The following is a 14,149-nucleotide window of genomic DNA, read 5'->3' as shown; positions in this document are numbered from 1 at the left end:
CATCATAGTGGGAAAAAAGAGGGAGGCTGCCACCCTGGAAAGGGGGGACAGTCAGGGGGAGTGAAGGAATTGAATGGAGAGCACAGAGGGTAGTAGCTATAACCAGAGGATTTTTAAATATATGCAGCAAGATGGTGAGTCCCAATGGATCACCCAGAACAGCTAGCTGGTGAGAATCCAAATTCTTGAATGTCATGGGACAGCAGCTTGTTGTTACTCTCCCCCTCCCCAAATCCAAGTTTATAGACAGCACGTTATGCTGTTTATAAATATAAGCAAATCTTGAGACGACCGAGTTCCTCTGCTGGTGCTGGCAGCTCAGTGAAACACCAGGCCAGTGTTTGCACTGGCACCACCTCAGCCCTCTGGAGCCCAGGCAGGCCCTCGCACTGCATCTGGCAGCTCCTCGGTTTCTAGCACTCTGCTCATTACCCCACTCGCCCACTCTCAAGTGCACTAGAAGTGCTCTCTTAGCACAGGACTGCAATCCTCGGCTTAAACGTGTCATGCCCTGTGCCTGTATGTGAGCATTTAAACTGAAGGGTGCTAAGTGCACATCATAACTCCAGGAGAAAATAAAGATGTTAAGAGACTAGCTACTCCTTGTAGGAATCTGGACAGAAAGGTGGAGAAGGTCAAGTAGTGACAACAGTGTGCAGAGCACCAGTGTGAACGCTGAGCTCACATTAACACACTGTGCAGTGGAGTGGACTTTCAAACTGGATCACACACTTCCATTAATTATTACACACAGTAGGTATGTACACCTACTATGCTGTACCAACATTTCAACACAGAGTTCAGTGCCAATGCCAACCTCCCCTCTACACATACATAACTTTCATCTTAGCACAGCTTTGTTTTCTTGCAACTGTGCTAGGAACTATTTTCGCATATTCTACTTCTAGAATATTAAATTATAATTTGACTGTGAATATCACTTTTGCTGTAATACAAATCTTTCAGATGTGCATACTTCCATCTCCTGGACAGAATATATATTGCACTTATCCAGCATATGTCTTATGGCTGCTACGGACTTCTTGTTATCCTTTGATGACCTTGAGGGAGATAATGGTTTATTGTTCCACTCAGTACAAAAACTCCTCTATAGATTAGGCATCTTTGGGGCTTTCTTAAGGGGCACAAGAAGATGAAGTGATAGATGGATATAGAGAAGAACATTCTCCCTGGGGAGAGGATAAGAAGGTGGCCATTATAATTTGTGTGTGTTTGAGTGCTTTCTGGGGTCTGAGCAGTATGAAGGAGATGCCAGGAAGATCAAAGAAGGGCATATGGTAGAAAGGTGACTGACAACGTTGGTGACTGTGTTTGATTGCATTAGCCACAAACCATGGCAATCAATATTTGTTGCCTATTTTTGTTATACGTTGTCACTGCATATTTTTTACAAAGACGGCAATATGTAGACCACCCAACAGTCAAATTGTCAAGTCTGAAACAGGTAGGATGGACAAAGTCCCACGTCACACTGACAGCACCTGAGCAAGTAACACGTTTGAAGTGTGATGGCCATGCTGTGCATGCACAGATCAGCTGAATCGCTTGTGCATGCCCGTGCACACATCACACGTCGCATCTGACAGGAACGTGCAATTCCGCTTTTTCAGTTTCTGAGTTACAGCTAAGTGCTGTAACCCCCGCTGAAAGACGGCAGAGATTTAAATATGGTTTGCTCCCGCTCTTCCTCCAGGCTGCCAGGTATTGAGGAACGGTGCCATCTGAAGCCAGACCGCTGTAGCAGCAACAGGTGCTCTCACTGCCCAAGGGGAGATGACGGGACCCACCCCCAGGTGGCCCGTGGCCCCAGATGGCCCCTCGCCGGCTGCTGCTGCAGTTGGGCCGGGCCGGGCCAGGACGGGCCTGCTCTGGCACCGAGGGAGGGGGGGAGGCCCCGCGGCCCCGCCGCCGCCATCTCCATGGCTACGCGGGGGCGGGCGGGGGCGCGGCGAGCGAGGTGGCGGATCAGGCAGCGCCGCGGACAGCCTCCGCGCCCGCGCGGGCTGGGGTCCTCGCGCGCCATAAGAGCGTGAGGCGGAAGGCCCGCCCCCTCTTTCGCGTGCGACTCGCGGTGGTGCCGGGGTGAGTAGCAGCGATGGCGCCGGGGCCTGCCGGGCTGAATCCCTGCGGCCGGTGGGGCATCGCGGCGGGAGCGGGCTGGGCGGGGGCCCTGGGGCGGCCGGCGCCACTCACCGGGGCGGCCTGTGTCTGTATTTGCAGCAGGAACCCGGGCGGGAACAGCACCCACCGAGAGCGCCATGGCCGAGGAAGGGTGAGCGGGGCCGGGGCCGTCGGGGGTGGAGGGGCCGCGCGGGCCGCGTCCCGCCTGACCGCGCCGTTTCGCGCTGCTGCGTGTCGGGCCTGGCAGCTCCGGGCGCGCGCTGCCTGCGCAGGCCCCGCCGCGGCGCTGCCGCATGCTTACCGCTGGCGAGAGGCGGGGTGCTCGGCCGGGGTCTGGCTGACAGGGTCGCTGTCTGCATGGCGTGGCTTCCCCCCCCCCCCCGCTTTGTCAGGGAGCACGGAGAGAGCGCAGCCGGTTGGCTTTCTTTGAAGTTCACCTTCTTTCAGTTTTTTCTTTGGCTTAGTTCTTTAGCTTCATTTCCTTCTGTATTTGTTAATGATTGGATGCTTGCAGGTGAACGAGAAGCTTTTGCTTATAGTTGTAAGATATTGGCACGATCAGAGAGCACTGTCTGTCCTCCCTTTAGCATTACTGCTGGAGGTGTAATGGATGTTAACACCGCCCTGCAAGAAGTGCTGAAGACCGCACTTATCCATGATGGCCTAGCTCGTGGTATTCGTGAAGCAGCCAAAGCTTTGGACAAGTAAGTTTCATTTTCTCATTTTGTCTGTGGTGAATAGCAAAACTGGGTGAGGTATGTTGTGATGAGATATGTTGAACACATGCAGTGGTCACTTTGTCTAGCTGTTTAATTGAAAGCTTTTGCAAGACCATGTTTTTCTGCCAGTGAGTTTTGTCTTTTGTTATCTCTGTTCTGGAGTCTTTAACTGTGATCTTAAAATACAGATGCTAAACTCGGTGATTCAGGAATACCAGCATATAGTGTATTAGGTTCTGTCTTTCTGCAACCTTGGTGCCATTGAGTTCTTGTGTGGATTGGTTTTGTGAAGAAAATGGAATGGCACTTGTGGTATGTAGCTATGGAAATTGGGCTTAATAACCTTGTGTTTTAAGAAGTGATAAACTTCTCAAAACTTTCTAAGATTTTTATTGAGAGGGTAAATATGTATATCAGACTTAACCTTGAAGAGTTGGTTTAGTTTTTATGGAAGAAAACTGGAACTCATAGCTTGCCTTTACTCTTTTACTAGCTTCATTTTTTGTTGCAGCTGTAAATAATTGCTTTGATACAATATCAAAACAATATTAAACTTGTCATATATGTGCCAACTGTGGTAATTAGTTATGGTTTCTTGGTAGGGTGAAGTATTGTGTATATATATGTGTATATATACACATAGGTACACCTCTGTGTGTCTATATATAGGCACATGCTTTTAAGAATAGACAGTGTTTAAGTGTAATGCTGCAGTGTTTGGGTGATGACTTCACAGTTTGTCGGATACCCCTTCACTCATTGTATGAGTGAGAACAGCAGTCTGACAAACCTGTATGCAAAAACGTCTAAGGCAAGGTACCAAATGATAGAAGAGAAATACAACTTGGGTGACTGACAGGTAGCTTGTAAGAGTTCTTTTGAGTTCAGCTACAACTTCATATGCTGTGTGTTAAGATGATGATGTATGCACAAGGTTTATATACATTTGTGTGTGATGGTTCTTGCTTGGAAATGTAGTTTGTGAAACATTCTGGTGAAACTCATGATGGAGGCAGCCATAAAGAAAACTGACTTTGTTTGCGGTGGCCACATTACATTAAGTTAAGCATAGAAGACCTATACAGCTCTCTTTGTTGTCAGGTATCCCCTTGGTATTCTTAACATTGTACCACAGTATACAAAGATCCTAATTAGAATTGGGGCCCTGTCATAACAGCTTCTTTGAACGTAAGTAGAAAAGATTGTTCTGAAGAGCTTATAACAACTTGACATGGAAATTCAAGCTTTTAATTACAATTCTAAAGTTAAATTATTGTAATCTGAGGTAAGCAAAAAAAAGTAACTTGTAACTTGGTTGCTATCTAATCGTGACACCAGTTCTTTATGGGACCTGGTGTTTATCCAGTCATTACACCTTTTCCCAATGGCTGAGAGTTTTGTGAGTGGGATTCTTAGAAGCTTCCAAAACTGGAATAGAACCTGATAATAAATATAACAATGTATTAGTAGACTGTTACATATATGAAAAACATAAATAGTAGATAATAGCAAAGGTATATTTAGTATTTAAGAAGCATATGGTGTCTCAAAACCAAAAATTAAAAATTGGGAAGTGGTTGTCTAGAAATATACATGATGAATTTTGTTCTTTGTGGTTTTGATTGTAAAGAAAGAGCAGTTCTGAAGTTACATTTTTCAGTTTTCATGTTTTTTAGACGTCAAGCCCATCTTTGTGTTCTGGCTTCAAACTGTGATGAACCCACATATGTAAAATTAGTTGAAGCACTTTGTGCAGAACATCAGATCAACTTAATAAAGGTGAGTGTCAGAACTTCACACACAAGCTTGGAACAGTGGTCCAGCTGCTAGTTTCAGCATATAGAGAGCTGAACCTTTGAAACACTATCCTATAATTCTGTATGTGACTTATCTAAGCAAAATTTCTCTTGGCAGCAGAGATTGTTGTAGTTCTGTATGATTGTCATAGAAGCAGTACAGAAACTGGATGCAAATGGCAAACGAAATGTGTATTGAGTGTAAATTTTTGTCCTGTATAAGAAGAATTAATGCTGCAGGTGGTTGTGGAGCATGGGAGGAGTCTCAGCATGGCTTTTTCTTCAAATTAAAATACAAGCTGTACAATGATGATACTTTGGCTCCCTCTACTGATACTTGTGAGGAAAGCAGCCATCCGTTACCCAATACTTCTGAGAGTACAGCAGCTTTTTTGCTGAACCCAGTTAGGATAGAAATGGCTAGTTCTAATGTGATGCAATATGTTTTACACAGGTTGATGACAACAAGAAACTGGGTGAATGGGTAGGTCTCTGCAAGATCGACAGAGAAGGAAAACCTCGCAAAGTAGTGGGCTGCAGTTGTGTGGTTGTCAAAGTAAGATGATGCTAATTACAGTTTATTTCTTGACTTCTGAAAATAAGCAGTAAAGATAAGGTTGCTTTACATAAGGTACTATTAAGTAGAGCTCTTGGATATCTTTTTAAGCAGCTGCTTTCCCTCATTCATAGTGAAAATAAACTGCTTCACTGTTCTATATTCCTTTTCATGTTTGTTTAAAATACTTATATTCATTTTGTGAGTTAATGGTTGTGTCCTTAAAGTATCTATGCCCACTTGCCAGTAAGCATCAAAGGAAAGACCTTTTAACTATAGAAGAGACGAAGTTTTGCTGCCAAAAAACGCCCCCCACCAGTTCAATGTGTCTGCTCAACCTGAATATGTTTTGCAGAGCATATTTTAAAATGACACTGGTAAAGTAAAGCCACAGTACGAGCCTTGAAGACTTCGTAGTCTTTGAGGTCCCAAGAGATGGCTACATCTTCACAATAAAGACTAATGCCTTCTGCATGTGTTTTCATGGTTTTGCTACTTTCACGTATTTTACTTGGCTTTCTTTAAGCAGAAATGAAGAATTTGTCTGGATTCATGCCAATGGGTGTTACGCTTTATTGAAATAGTCATTTATCAAAATAGTCTTGTATTAGAGAACAAAGGGAAAGAAGCTGGCAGATTGCTTGAGGTTACTGGTATGAAATTTTGGGAACATTTAGGAATGCTTTAAGAAAAAATGTCAGAATCTCACTTGTCCTTTTAAAAGTAGCTTGTAAAGTTTTGAATGGGCCTGTATGTTGTTAATGGGTTATCTTGTGTTACAGGACTATGGCAAGGAGTCTCAGGCCAAAGATGTCATCGAAGAGTACTTCAAGTGCAAGAAATGAATGGAAAATAAATTTTGAACCTGACTTGTGTGTGTGATTAATGGGTGGGTGTCGGTGGAATAGTTCTGAGAGTTGCGAAGGATAACATCAGAAGATAAAAAGACTTTGTGGGTCTTGGTGTAGTTCATTAGTGTGTTAACTGTCAGCTTGCTAAAAAGATAATGGCAATCCCAGCCATTGCTGTGCTAGGGTGCTTCTGCTTCCTGTTCCTACCCCAGAGGTTATCAACTTAGGGAACTTTGCACAGCTTCTCAGTTGCAAAAATGCTGACAGTTGATGACTACCTTTGCTTGGCAGTGCTTAGGCCTGTACTTCTGCAGGGATTCTGAGTAACTTGTTAGGGAGTCTGAAGTACTGCTGCATCTGTGATGAAAATTTGGCTCCCTCTGCTGAAACAAATGAGGAAAATGGCCTTAATGGTTATCTTAGGCTTCTGAGATGTTGAAGGAGTCTTAAATGCTGTCTTCATTTATTCAGGGAACTTGCTTCACACAATGTGTTTTGCTGTCCCCTGCCCCTTTCCATCCTCCCCCACCCCACAAATTGTGGGTGGAATTGGCTTCTTAAAAGAACTATTGTCATGTACTTCTAGATCTGATTCTGTAGGAGTTGTCAGTTCAAGGGTAGCCAGGTAGTTGAGATCTCAAAGAAGGCAGTGTTGAGCTCTGACTTAACCAGTGTCTTGGTGTTTCCATAATAGTTGGATGATGTATAGAACTTGTGGTTTTGTCAATTATTTGCTTTTTCGAAGCAAGGTGGGATTCACACTGGAATTTAAGATTACTTTTCTCCTGCAAGTTGTTTTATGTTTTCTGCGGAGCAGCTCTCTAAGTGGAATTGTGAGGAATGTTGCTCCATTATGCTGATAAATACGACATGAATGTGAATAGGTGGGGCTGGGCACCTGTAAACTGAGGGGATGGGAATGTGTACCTGTTTACTTCTCAGGCTCTTGAGCTTGAATTTTCATTAAGGTTTGTAAACCCCTTTTTTGATGTCCCCATTCGTTCATGTAGTGTAGAGAGACAGGCATCTCCAGATGCTGGGCTCAGGTGCACTTCCTCACTGCTGTCATTAAAGCTCTTGAAATGTCTCTTGGGTTTAGCCCTGTCACAGCTTTTGAATAGGTAGATTGGGGTGACTTAGATTTTTGAGAGGTTCCTATAGTAACATTTTCAGGTATACTTAATGATGCAGTCACCTGTTCCAAGTCTGGTTAAAACCAAGAAATTTATCCTTGTGCTGAACTTCATATATGTTCAGTCTTCTCTGAAATTCTCAGTGAAGGAGTTAAAGTAGCTTTTAACGTTTCAGTTAGTGAGAAGCCAGTATTGCAAATAGAGGGAAGTTAACAAATGCATGAATGTTGCCATTTTCCATTTGAATGGTTTTTGAATATAGTTGAAATTACAGAAGTTCATTCCTGTAGATAAGAGACTTAGTTGCAGATCTTATTTAATTAAATTACTACAGGTTTCTAAACACTGAGAATAGGAGTAATTTGTAAGAATATTTCTTTTTAAATGGAGTTGAAAGATGCCAACTATTGAAAAACTTTGTTAGTTGTTTGGCTAATTTTGAGTATGACTCTTGTATACAGAAGCACACTTCATCTTTTGTCCTGTCTTGAAGGTGCATCTTCCAAGAGTTTTGATTAAAATAGTTATGCTATTCTTCATATTTTTATAATGTTTGCAGCTACATTCTAGAGAAAGAATTGTCTGAAATGGTGGTGGTGTTGGCAGTCTAATAGTTTGCTTTTCCTTGGCTGGCTGCTCTATCAGAGTTAAATTCACAAGGGGAATTGGGATCCAAAACTGGAGCTCAGTACCTGGGTTCAATGCCTGTGTGTTGCTGAGGTTGAAAATTGTTTCTTAATTGAATGTGCTTCTGTACCAGAACATTTTTTACTTGCTAGGAGTAGTAAAGTCCTCTTAACTCCTTACATCTCTGGATGCAGGGTAAAAACGTGCAGTCCAGTAAGCCCCTCCAGGGTAGCAGGTGAAGATTTTTAAAAAGAAGAAATCCATAGACTTACATTACCAAATTAGAGAAAGTCTAAGTCTGTGCAAGCAAACTGAGCTTTTCCAGATGTTTGGCTTTTTGGCTAAAATACAGCTTTTCATTTTTTTGTTACATTGTAACACAAAATGACCCAGGACAATAGAGAAAAGCATGGTCCCTAATGAAGATACGCTTCACTGACTACAGCAGGAATTCAGGCAAGTAAATCATGTCTACATATTTATTTTCTGGATGTGTGAGTATGGGAAGTTAACCTGCTTAAGGTTTGAGGGCCATTGGGTAAAATTTTGGTTGCTTTAGGATGGGCAAACAATAGACCTTAAGATGTTTTTTTTTTTAATTTGGATTTGCTGTTCTAAATGAAACTTAGCTTGAGGTCAACTCAACATGGAAAACTTCGGCTAGTAAAACTTACTTTCTCATAAATCTATTAACGGTATCTTGTGAAGCACTAATACCAACATGTACTAAAGTTTCAGAGGCTACTATTTTATGATTTCCTATTGGGGAAAAAATAGGAAGGATATTGGTAGAAGAAGGAAAAAATGTTCGTGTACAGGTGAATTGTAACTGAGATGATGGTCTTGAAGTGAAAGGAAAAGGAACTATCACTGAAAATGAGTGGAAATAAAGTTGACAACCTGTAGCTTTATTAAAATTATGAAGAAGTTGTCTGGCTGTTACTACTTTACCTGCATAGAGGATGTGGAAGGCTGTTCACCTTGTGTTTTGAATTTAATATCTGAACTTGTTCCCCTTTACACTTCCCTCAATGTTTGTGGAGAAAGCTGATTCAAAATAGCATACCGCATTGTGGTATCACTGGATTTCCTGTCCAACTAAAACATCGTAGAGAACCAGGCTATGCTGGGTAAAGAAAAATGTTCAGTGATCACTCACAACCTACACGAAGGTTGCAGTAAGATTGCATTTGCTGGGTTAGGCTGGAATAGTACAACAGTACCAGTTTCAGGTTTGTGTTAAAGGTGAGATGCCTGTTTTCATGGATTTGTAGTATACTGCTTTTTACTTCTGAAATGAGCAGTGAAATTTCTTCTAACAAGTTTTTTGGTTTGGGTTTTTTTTAAAGCCATATATGGGGAACGTGCATTGAATCTATAGTTGTATAAGACTTAAGAATTGATAACACGTTGTGAACTTACATGTCTAGTCAAGCTATTAGTCTTAACTGTAATGTAAATAGGTCCTTAAGGAGTTTTACATATTTTAAGCATGCAAGCAATTTGAGAAGAGTCCAGCACACTCCCAACTATCAACTCCACAGAATATTCTACTTCATTTAGCACATTTTAACTATTTATTTTCAGTGTGAGAAAAATAACTATCAAAATTTCATGGGATATTCAACTGCTACTTCAGCAGTAGCTGGGTTATAGGTTTCCTCTTAATTACTATCAGGTATGATCATGTGACTGGCAGGAAAAGGGGTTCAAGTAGTCCATGAGCAAGTTTGTTAGGCAATGTTTCTTTTGCAACAATGGAATGATACAAGTTCAGGGCTGTGGGTTTTTTTACATCACCTTATTTTACATGGCAATGAATATTAATACTAGGGAATGACAACTCTTCAGGCTAAGGTAGGAACAGAACCAACATTTCCTAAATGTTTTTGCTGGAAGGAATTGGGTTGAGATCTCAATTTTCTGATCAAAATGCTTAGGTATCAAGTTAGGGTTTTTTCTGTAATGTTTCCTTTCCTGGAAGTGACCTTAGAACCTATGCAGGGTCAGTGTTGGAGAACTGGTTAAGACTCAGTTTACTTCATACTTAAGACTATCCCTAGTGTTGACTTTATTTTCAAAAATCTAAGAACTAAATTCCACCCAGACATTCTGGTTCACCATCTTTTGTGAAAGTTAATTTGTGTTTTACTCAAATTGGCCAAGGAAGACAAGTGATTGCTAGTCCTTCTTCATACTGCTAGACTTAGCATATGCTTTGAGACCTCTGTAGACTAGAGAGACCGAGTTTCTTCACATTTGGTAGATGGTATTTTTGTTTTTCCATAGAAGATGAACTGTGTCCTGTGTTGTGGAAGATGGCAAAGAGAAGCTACAGGAGCATGCAGACCACACCAGACAAGATGTGAACAGCATGTGGCAATAACAGTATAAGATTGTGAGGCTATAATAGCACAGGAATACGTACAGAGGCTGGTAATGTTTTGGAGGGCTTTAAGGACTTTGTTTAGCCACTTAAAAGTAGTTCAGGATAAAGCAGAACTCACAGCTTGCTTTTGCTTAATATAGACTTATCTTCTGATTGGAGGAATAAGATTTGTAAAGCCCCAGAACCATTCAGAGCCAAGAAAAGGAGACATAGTGACCACTAGCCTAAAAAACAGGAACAAGAAAGAACCTGCCTAGAGGCAAGAAAAAGGATTCAGTGAGACAGAAGATGACCCAGGACCCAAATATTACTACTGGACCAGACTATGGTGTGAGGGGTGGGAACTTAGATTGTAAGGGTATAATTGCCCAGGCATTTTAGTATTTGAGGGACCTAGATCGAGCTGTCTAAATTTGTGCACCATAGTATAAATTACGCTTTTTATTTCGAAGGCTGTGGTGGTTTGACCTTGGCTAACTGCCAGGTACCCACCAAGTCGCTCTATCACTTCCCTCCCTTCCCCTTTTTTCTCCACAGGGCAAAGAGGGGAAAGAAAATAAGATAGAAAAAACCCCAACCCTTGTGGGTAAAACAAAAGCAGTTTTAATATAAGCAAAGCGAAGCAAAGGTCCACGCGCGGAAGCAAAAAAAAAAACCAAACCAGATTTATTCTCTACTTCCCATGAACAGGCAATGTCAGGCCTTCTCAGGAAGCAGGGCTACAATATGCGTAGTGGTTGCCTTGGAGGACCAAGGGTGACCCCACCCCCTTCCTTCTTTCTCCCAGCTTTATACTGAGCAGATGTCATATGGTATGGAATATCCCTTTGGTCAGTTCGGGTCAGCTGTCCTGGTTGTGTCCCCTCCCAAGATCTTGCCCACCCCGTCCCACTGGGGGGGGAGGAAATGTCAGAAAGAGCCTTGGTGCTGTGTAAGCACTACTCAGCAGTAGCCACACCACCAGTGTGCTATCAACACCCTGCCGGCTCCCAACATAAAACACAGCACCATGAGGGCTGCTACAGGGGAAAACCAATTCCGGCTCAGCCAGACCCAGTACAAAGGCCTTGTTTGGAGATTCTGCTTTGGGGAACTTAGGGTGGAGTCTGAGGGAAGAAGTAGTGTCTGAGGGTGTGTGTGTGTGAGGAGTTGAAAGGGGCACCCATTGGCTCCCTGGAGTTGCCCATTGTGAAGGGACCTGGGTCTTCGCAGTTAAATTCTTGGGTGGTGTGTGTGTGTGGCTTGACTGGTGTGAGAATGCTTCTCCCTTAACACCTGCAGTATTTCAGATAAGGTTTCAGAGTAGACTTTGGATTACTCTTTAAATTATAGCCATCTGCAGTTATCACCCTAAAGATACCTGTGGGTAGACAGCATTAAACATTGAACTGGGAATTAGAGACTTTGGATTTAGAGTTCCAGGACTGGCCCTGACTTTTCCTCTGTTGCTGATCGTACTTAATGTCCATTGCAGGTTTTCCTTGTTGTGAAATGATAATGCAGAATGGCTTGCTCAATGATGCATGTTTTGTGGCTTTTAGTTGGCAGAAGCAGCAGAATGAATTTTTTTCTGGACTAAAATACCAGGTTTTAGTGGTTTTGAATGGATTGGTAGTCCTTTCCAGGCCTACATTTTTACATTTCCATGTGAAGTAGAAAGCTAACAGTGCTTTGAAGAAATGCTGGTAAGCCATTCTGAAGGTGCAAAGTACAGATTTATAGACAATATTGGAAGAACATCTTATGTGAGATTTAAAATAAAAAAATATCTTGACAACAGTTAAGCTCATTTTGTTTTGGAACCATCTGTGTGTTATCCTGGCCAGTACTGCTTTTTTGTCTTGTGCATTTTGCCTTAGATGTAAAAGCTTGAGCATCTGGACAGCACCACCACCTCGTATTTGCACAGCTCCTACTTTGATGGAGTTGTGGACCCTGACTGTGGTTCCTGTAGGGGAGTTGGTTATACCTGCCCTCCACTCTTTCCCATGACAGTGCCCATTTTACTATTTCAATCCTTTGGAGTTTGGAATAACGGCAGTGCTACTCCATGCTAATTCTGGTTAAGAAGGAAGTATGTGTGCTTGTAATTTGCAGTGGGAGCCTGAGTGCTCATTTGAAGGCAATTTCTTATCAGGACAGCTTATTCGCATCAGGATCTCCCATTGTATTATGCTGATATGTTTTGCAGTAGCACAAAGGTCAGGGGACCAGGGCTTGTCAGCAGCAAATCACCGTGCTGTACAAGCACTTCTACAGGCTCCAACCATTCCTTTGGAGAGCACTGTTTATTCTGCTTGCTTTGCCAAGAGAAGAGTATATTTTTCAGTCTTATTTAACATGTGAAGTATTTTATGGAGGCTGAACACTAATCCCACATGAAGAAAAAATATAGTATTAAAACACATGTATCCTTAACACTTTCTGCAACAAATAGGCTTAAGCCTCAGTATTTTCTGACTAATGTTCTGGATTTAGAGTTGCCTCTACCTTTTCAGTTTTGTTCCTTGTTTGTACTACGGAACCTGGATATCCCAGTTGTGAGCCAGTGCCCCTCTTGTGTTCTTGTTACTGAAGCTGGTGCAAACGTGGTCCCTAAAATGTGCTCCCTTTCGTGGAGACCTCACAAAGGTCTCTCATCCAGTGATGTAAAAGAACTCTGAACATACATCAGTTTGAGCGCCTTGTCTTCTCCTTTGGAGATGATGTGTTTGGGATGTGAAGCCTCAGTAGGATTTTTAATTTGCGTAAGGCCATTGAACCACATACTGGATGTTGGGTGAGCACAGCTGTGGCTTGATTTATGTAGTCTGAGAAAAAACAGAAGTAATGGCAAATTATTTTCTCAATGGTTTTAGACAGTTAAGTAAATATACAGAAATTTTTTCAGCCATTGGTCAGTAAGCAAGTGTTTATTTTGAGAGTCTTTTTAACAAATTGAGCAGATGAAGTGGTTAGTATGCTGTCATATATAATGATCCTACACACATTCATAATTTTCTCATGCATTGGCATTATTTTTTGAATGAAAGTCCACTTACAAAAAGCCCCAAATCCACATTAATTGCTTCATGTAGCTGACCTGTTCTAAATGATGATGTAATCTTTTATGGAAGTAAACCACTATACAAATATCTGAACTTTCAGCCATTGGTAACTGTGCTTCTTCCTTTTAATTCCAAAAGTGTCTGAGTCATGTTATGTGAACTAGTAGAAACTAATTTGAAAATCACTTCGACTTACGGGAGCTTTTCCCCTCCTCTTCCAATTCAAAAAGCAATTGGAGAGACTTTTTAGAGTACTTAAGCAAAAGTATTTAAAACATTTTCCTGAGACCTGTGTGAGCAATACAGTATTACATAGTAAGGGAATACTTCTGATAAGTAAAGTAACAGTCATGCTTTTCAAAAATTTACACACTGATATAATAATTGTTTACACCTGATTGGTTTGTTTAAAAAAAATCCTTTTAATGACCATCTGCTATTTCATATTACTGAAAGGTTATTAGGCACAAAGCAGAGTTATATAAAAATATGTATCTACAAGGGGAAAAATGTTTATGTACAGATCAACCTAGCTGTTATTTTGCTTATCTGATTGGAAGTCTGTTACATTCAGGTAGTCCTCCAGCTCAGTCAAAGTCGGGAAACTGTTGTTCTTTGCTGTAGCCAGACCGAGGCTAGTGTCTGAGATAAGAGTAAATTTTACTCTTTGAAGCACAATGGTAGAATTTGTATGTCAATACTCTACAAAAATATCAATGCCTAAGTGGTCAGATGTTCTTAATAGGCATTTAGGTCAGTGGCTGGCATGCCAAGTTCCTGCCCTGTAAAATTTAACAATCAAGTTATGAAACTGAAAAAATATATTTTATGCTGATGTGCAGAAAAAGTATTCATTAAGGCAAATTTCCTGTTTTCATACTCCAAAAAA

The 14,149-nt window shown here is 41.6% G+C and overlaps 1 protein-coding gene and 4 non-coding genes across 7 annotated transcripts; all 5 read left to right on the top strand.

Annotated features, from left to right (window-relative positions):
- Positions 1–1,967: 1,967 nt before the first annotated feature.
- Positions 1,968–6,082, top strand: RPS12 (ribosomal protein S12). 3 transcript variants are annotated; one of them, XM_074819061.1, is made up of 6 exons: positions 1,968–2,103; positions 2,242–2,293; positions 2,730–2,846; positions 4,538–4,640; positions 5,112–5,213; positions 5,996–6,082. In XM_074819061.1, the coding sequence occupies exons 2-6, from the start codon at positions 2,280–2,282 to the stop codon at positions 6,056–6,058; spliced, it is 399 nt and encodes a 132-aa protein (XP_074675162.1). In that variant the 5' UTR covers positions 1,968–2,103; positions 2,242–2,279; the 3' UTR covers positions 6,059–6,082. The 3 variants fall into 3 exon arrangements, with proteins under 3 accessions (XP_074675162.1, XP_074675163.1, XP_074675161.1); XM_074819062.1 differs by having other exon boundaries at positions 1,984–2,103; positions 2,245–2,293; XM_074819060.1 differs by lacking the exon at positions 2,242–2,293 and having other exon boundaries at positions 1,985–2,103.
- LOC141921952 (small nucleolar RNA SNORD101) lies at positions 3,577–3,651 on the top strand. Its single transcript, XR_012622835.1, has one exon. It is a non-coding gene; the product is annotated as a small nucleolar RNA SNORD101 (small nucleolar RNA).
- Positions 4,956–5,042, top strand: LOC141921965 (small nucleolar RNA SNORD100). The gene has a single exon (XR_012622848.1). It is a non-coding gene; the product is annotated as a small nucleolar RNA SNORD100 (small nucleolar RNA).
- Positions 5,526–5,660, top strand: LOC141921964 (small nucleolar RNA SNORA33). The gene has a single exon (XR_012622847.1). It is a non-coding gene; the product is annotated as a small nucleolar RNA SNORA33 (small nucleolar RNA).
- A 334-nt stretch (positions 6,083–6,416) lies between the features above and the next one.
- LOC141921967 (small nucleolar RNA SNORD100) lies at positions 6,417–6,501 on the top strand. Its single transcript, XR_012622850.1, has one exon. It is a non-coding gene; the product is annotated as a small nucleolar RNA SNORD100 (small nucleolar RNA).
- Positions 6,502–14,149: the final 7,648 nt, after the last annotated feature.

Source organism: Strix aluco, chromosome 3 (genome assembly GCF_031877795.1).
Source record: "Strix aluco isolate bStrAlu1 chromosome 3, bStrAlu1.hap1, whole genome shotgun sequence".
Taxonomy (NCBI): Eukaryota; Metazoa; Chordata; class Aves; order Strigiformes; family Strigidae; genus Strix; species Strix aluco.
The sequence above is the reverse complement of the archived record's forward strand: the minus strand, read 5'-3'. Positions and strand labels throughout refer to the sequence as shown.

Coding starts and splice junctions, on each gene's coding strand:
- RPS12 (XM_074819061.1), top strand. Junction 2,847..4,537: donor GCAGCCAAAGCTTTGGACAA/GTAAGTTTCATT, acceptor CATGTTTTTTAG/ACGTCAAGCCCATCTTTGTG. Junction 5,214..5,995: donor GCAGTTGTGTGGTTGTCAAA/GTAAGATGATGC, acceptor CTTGTGTTACAG/GACTATGGCAAGGAGTCTCA.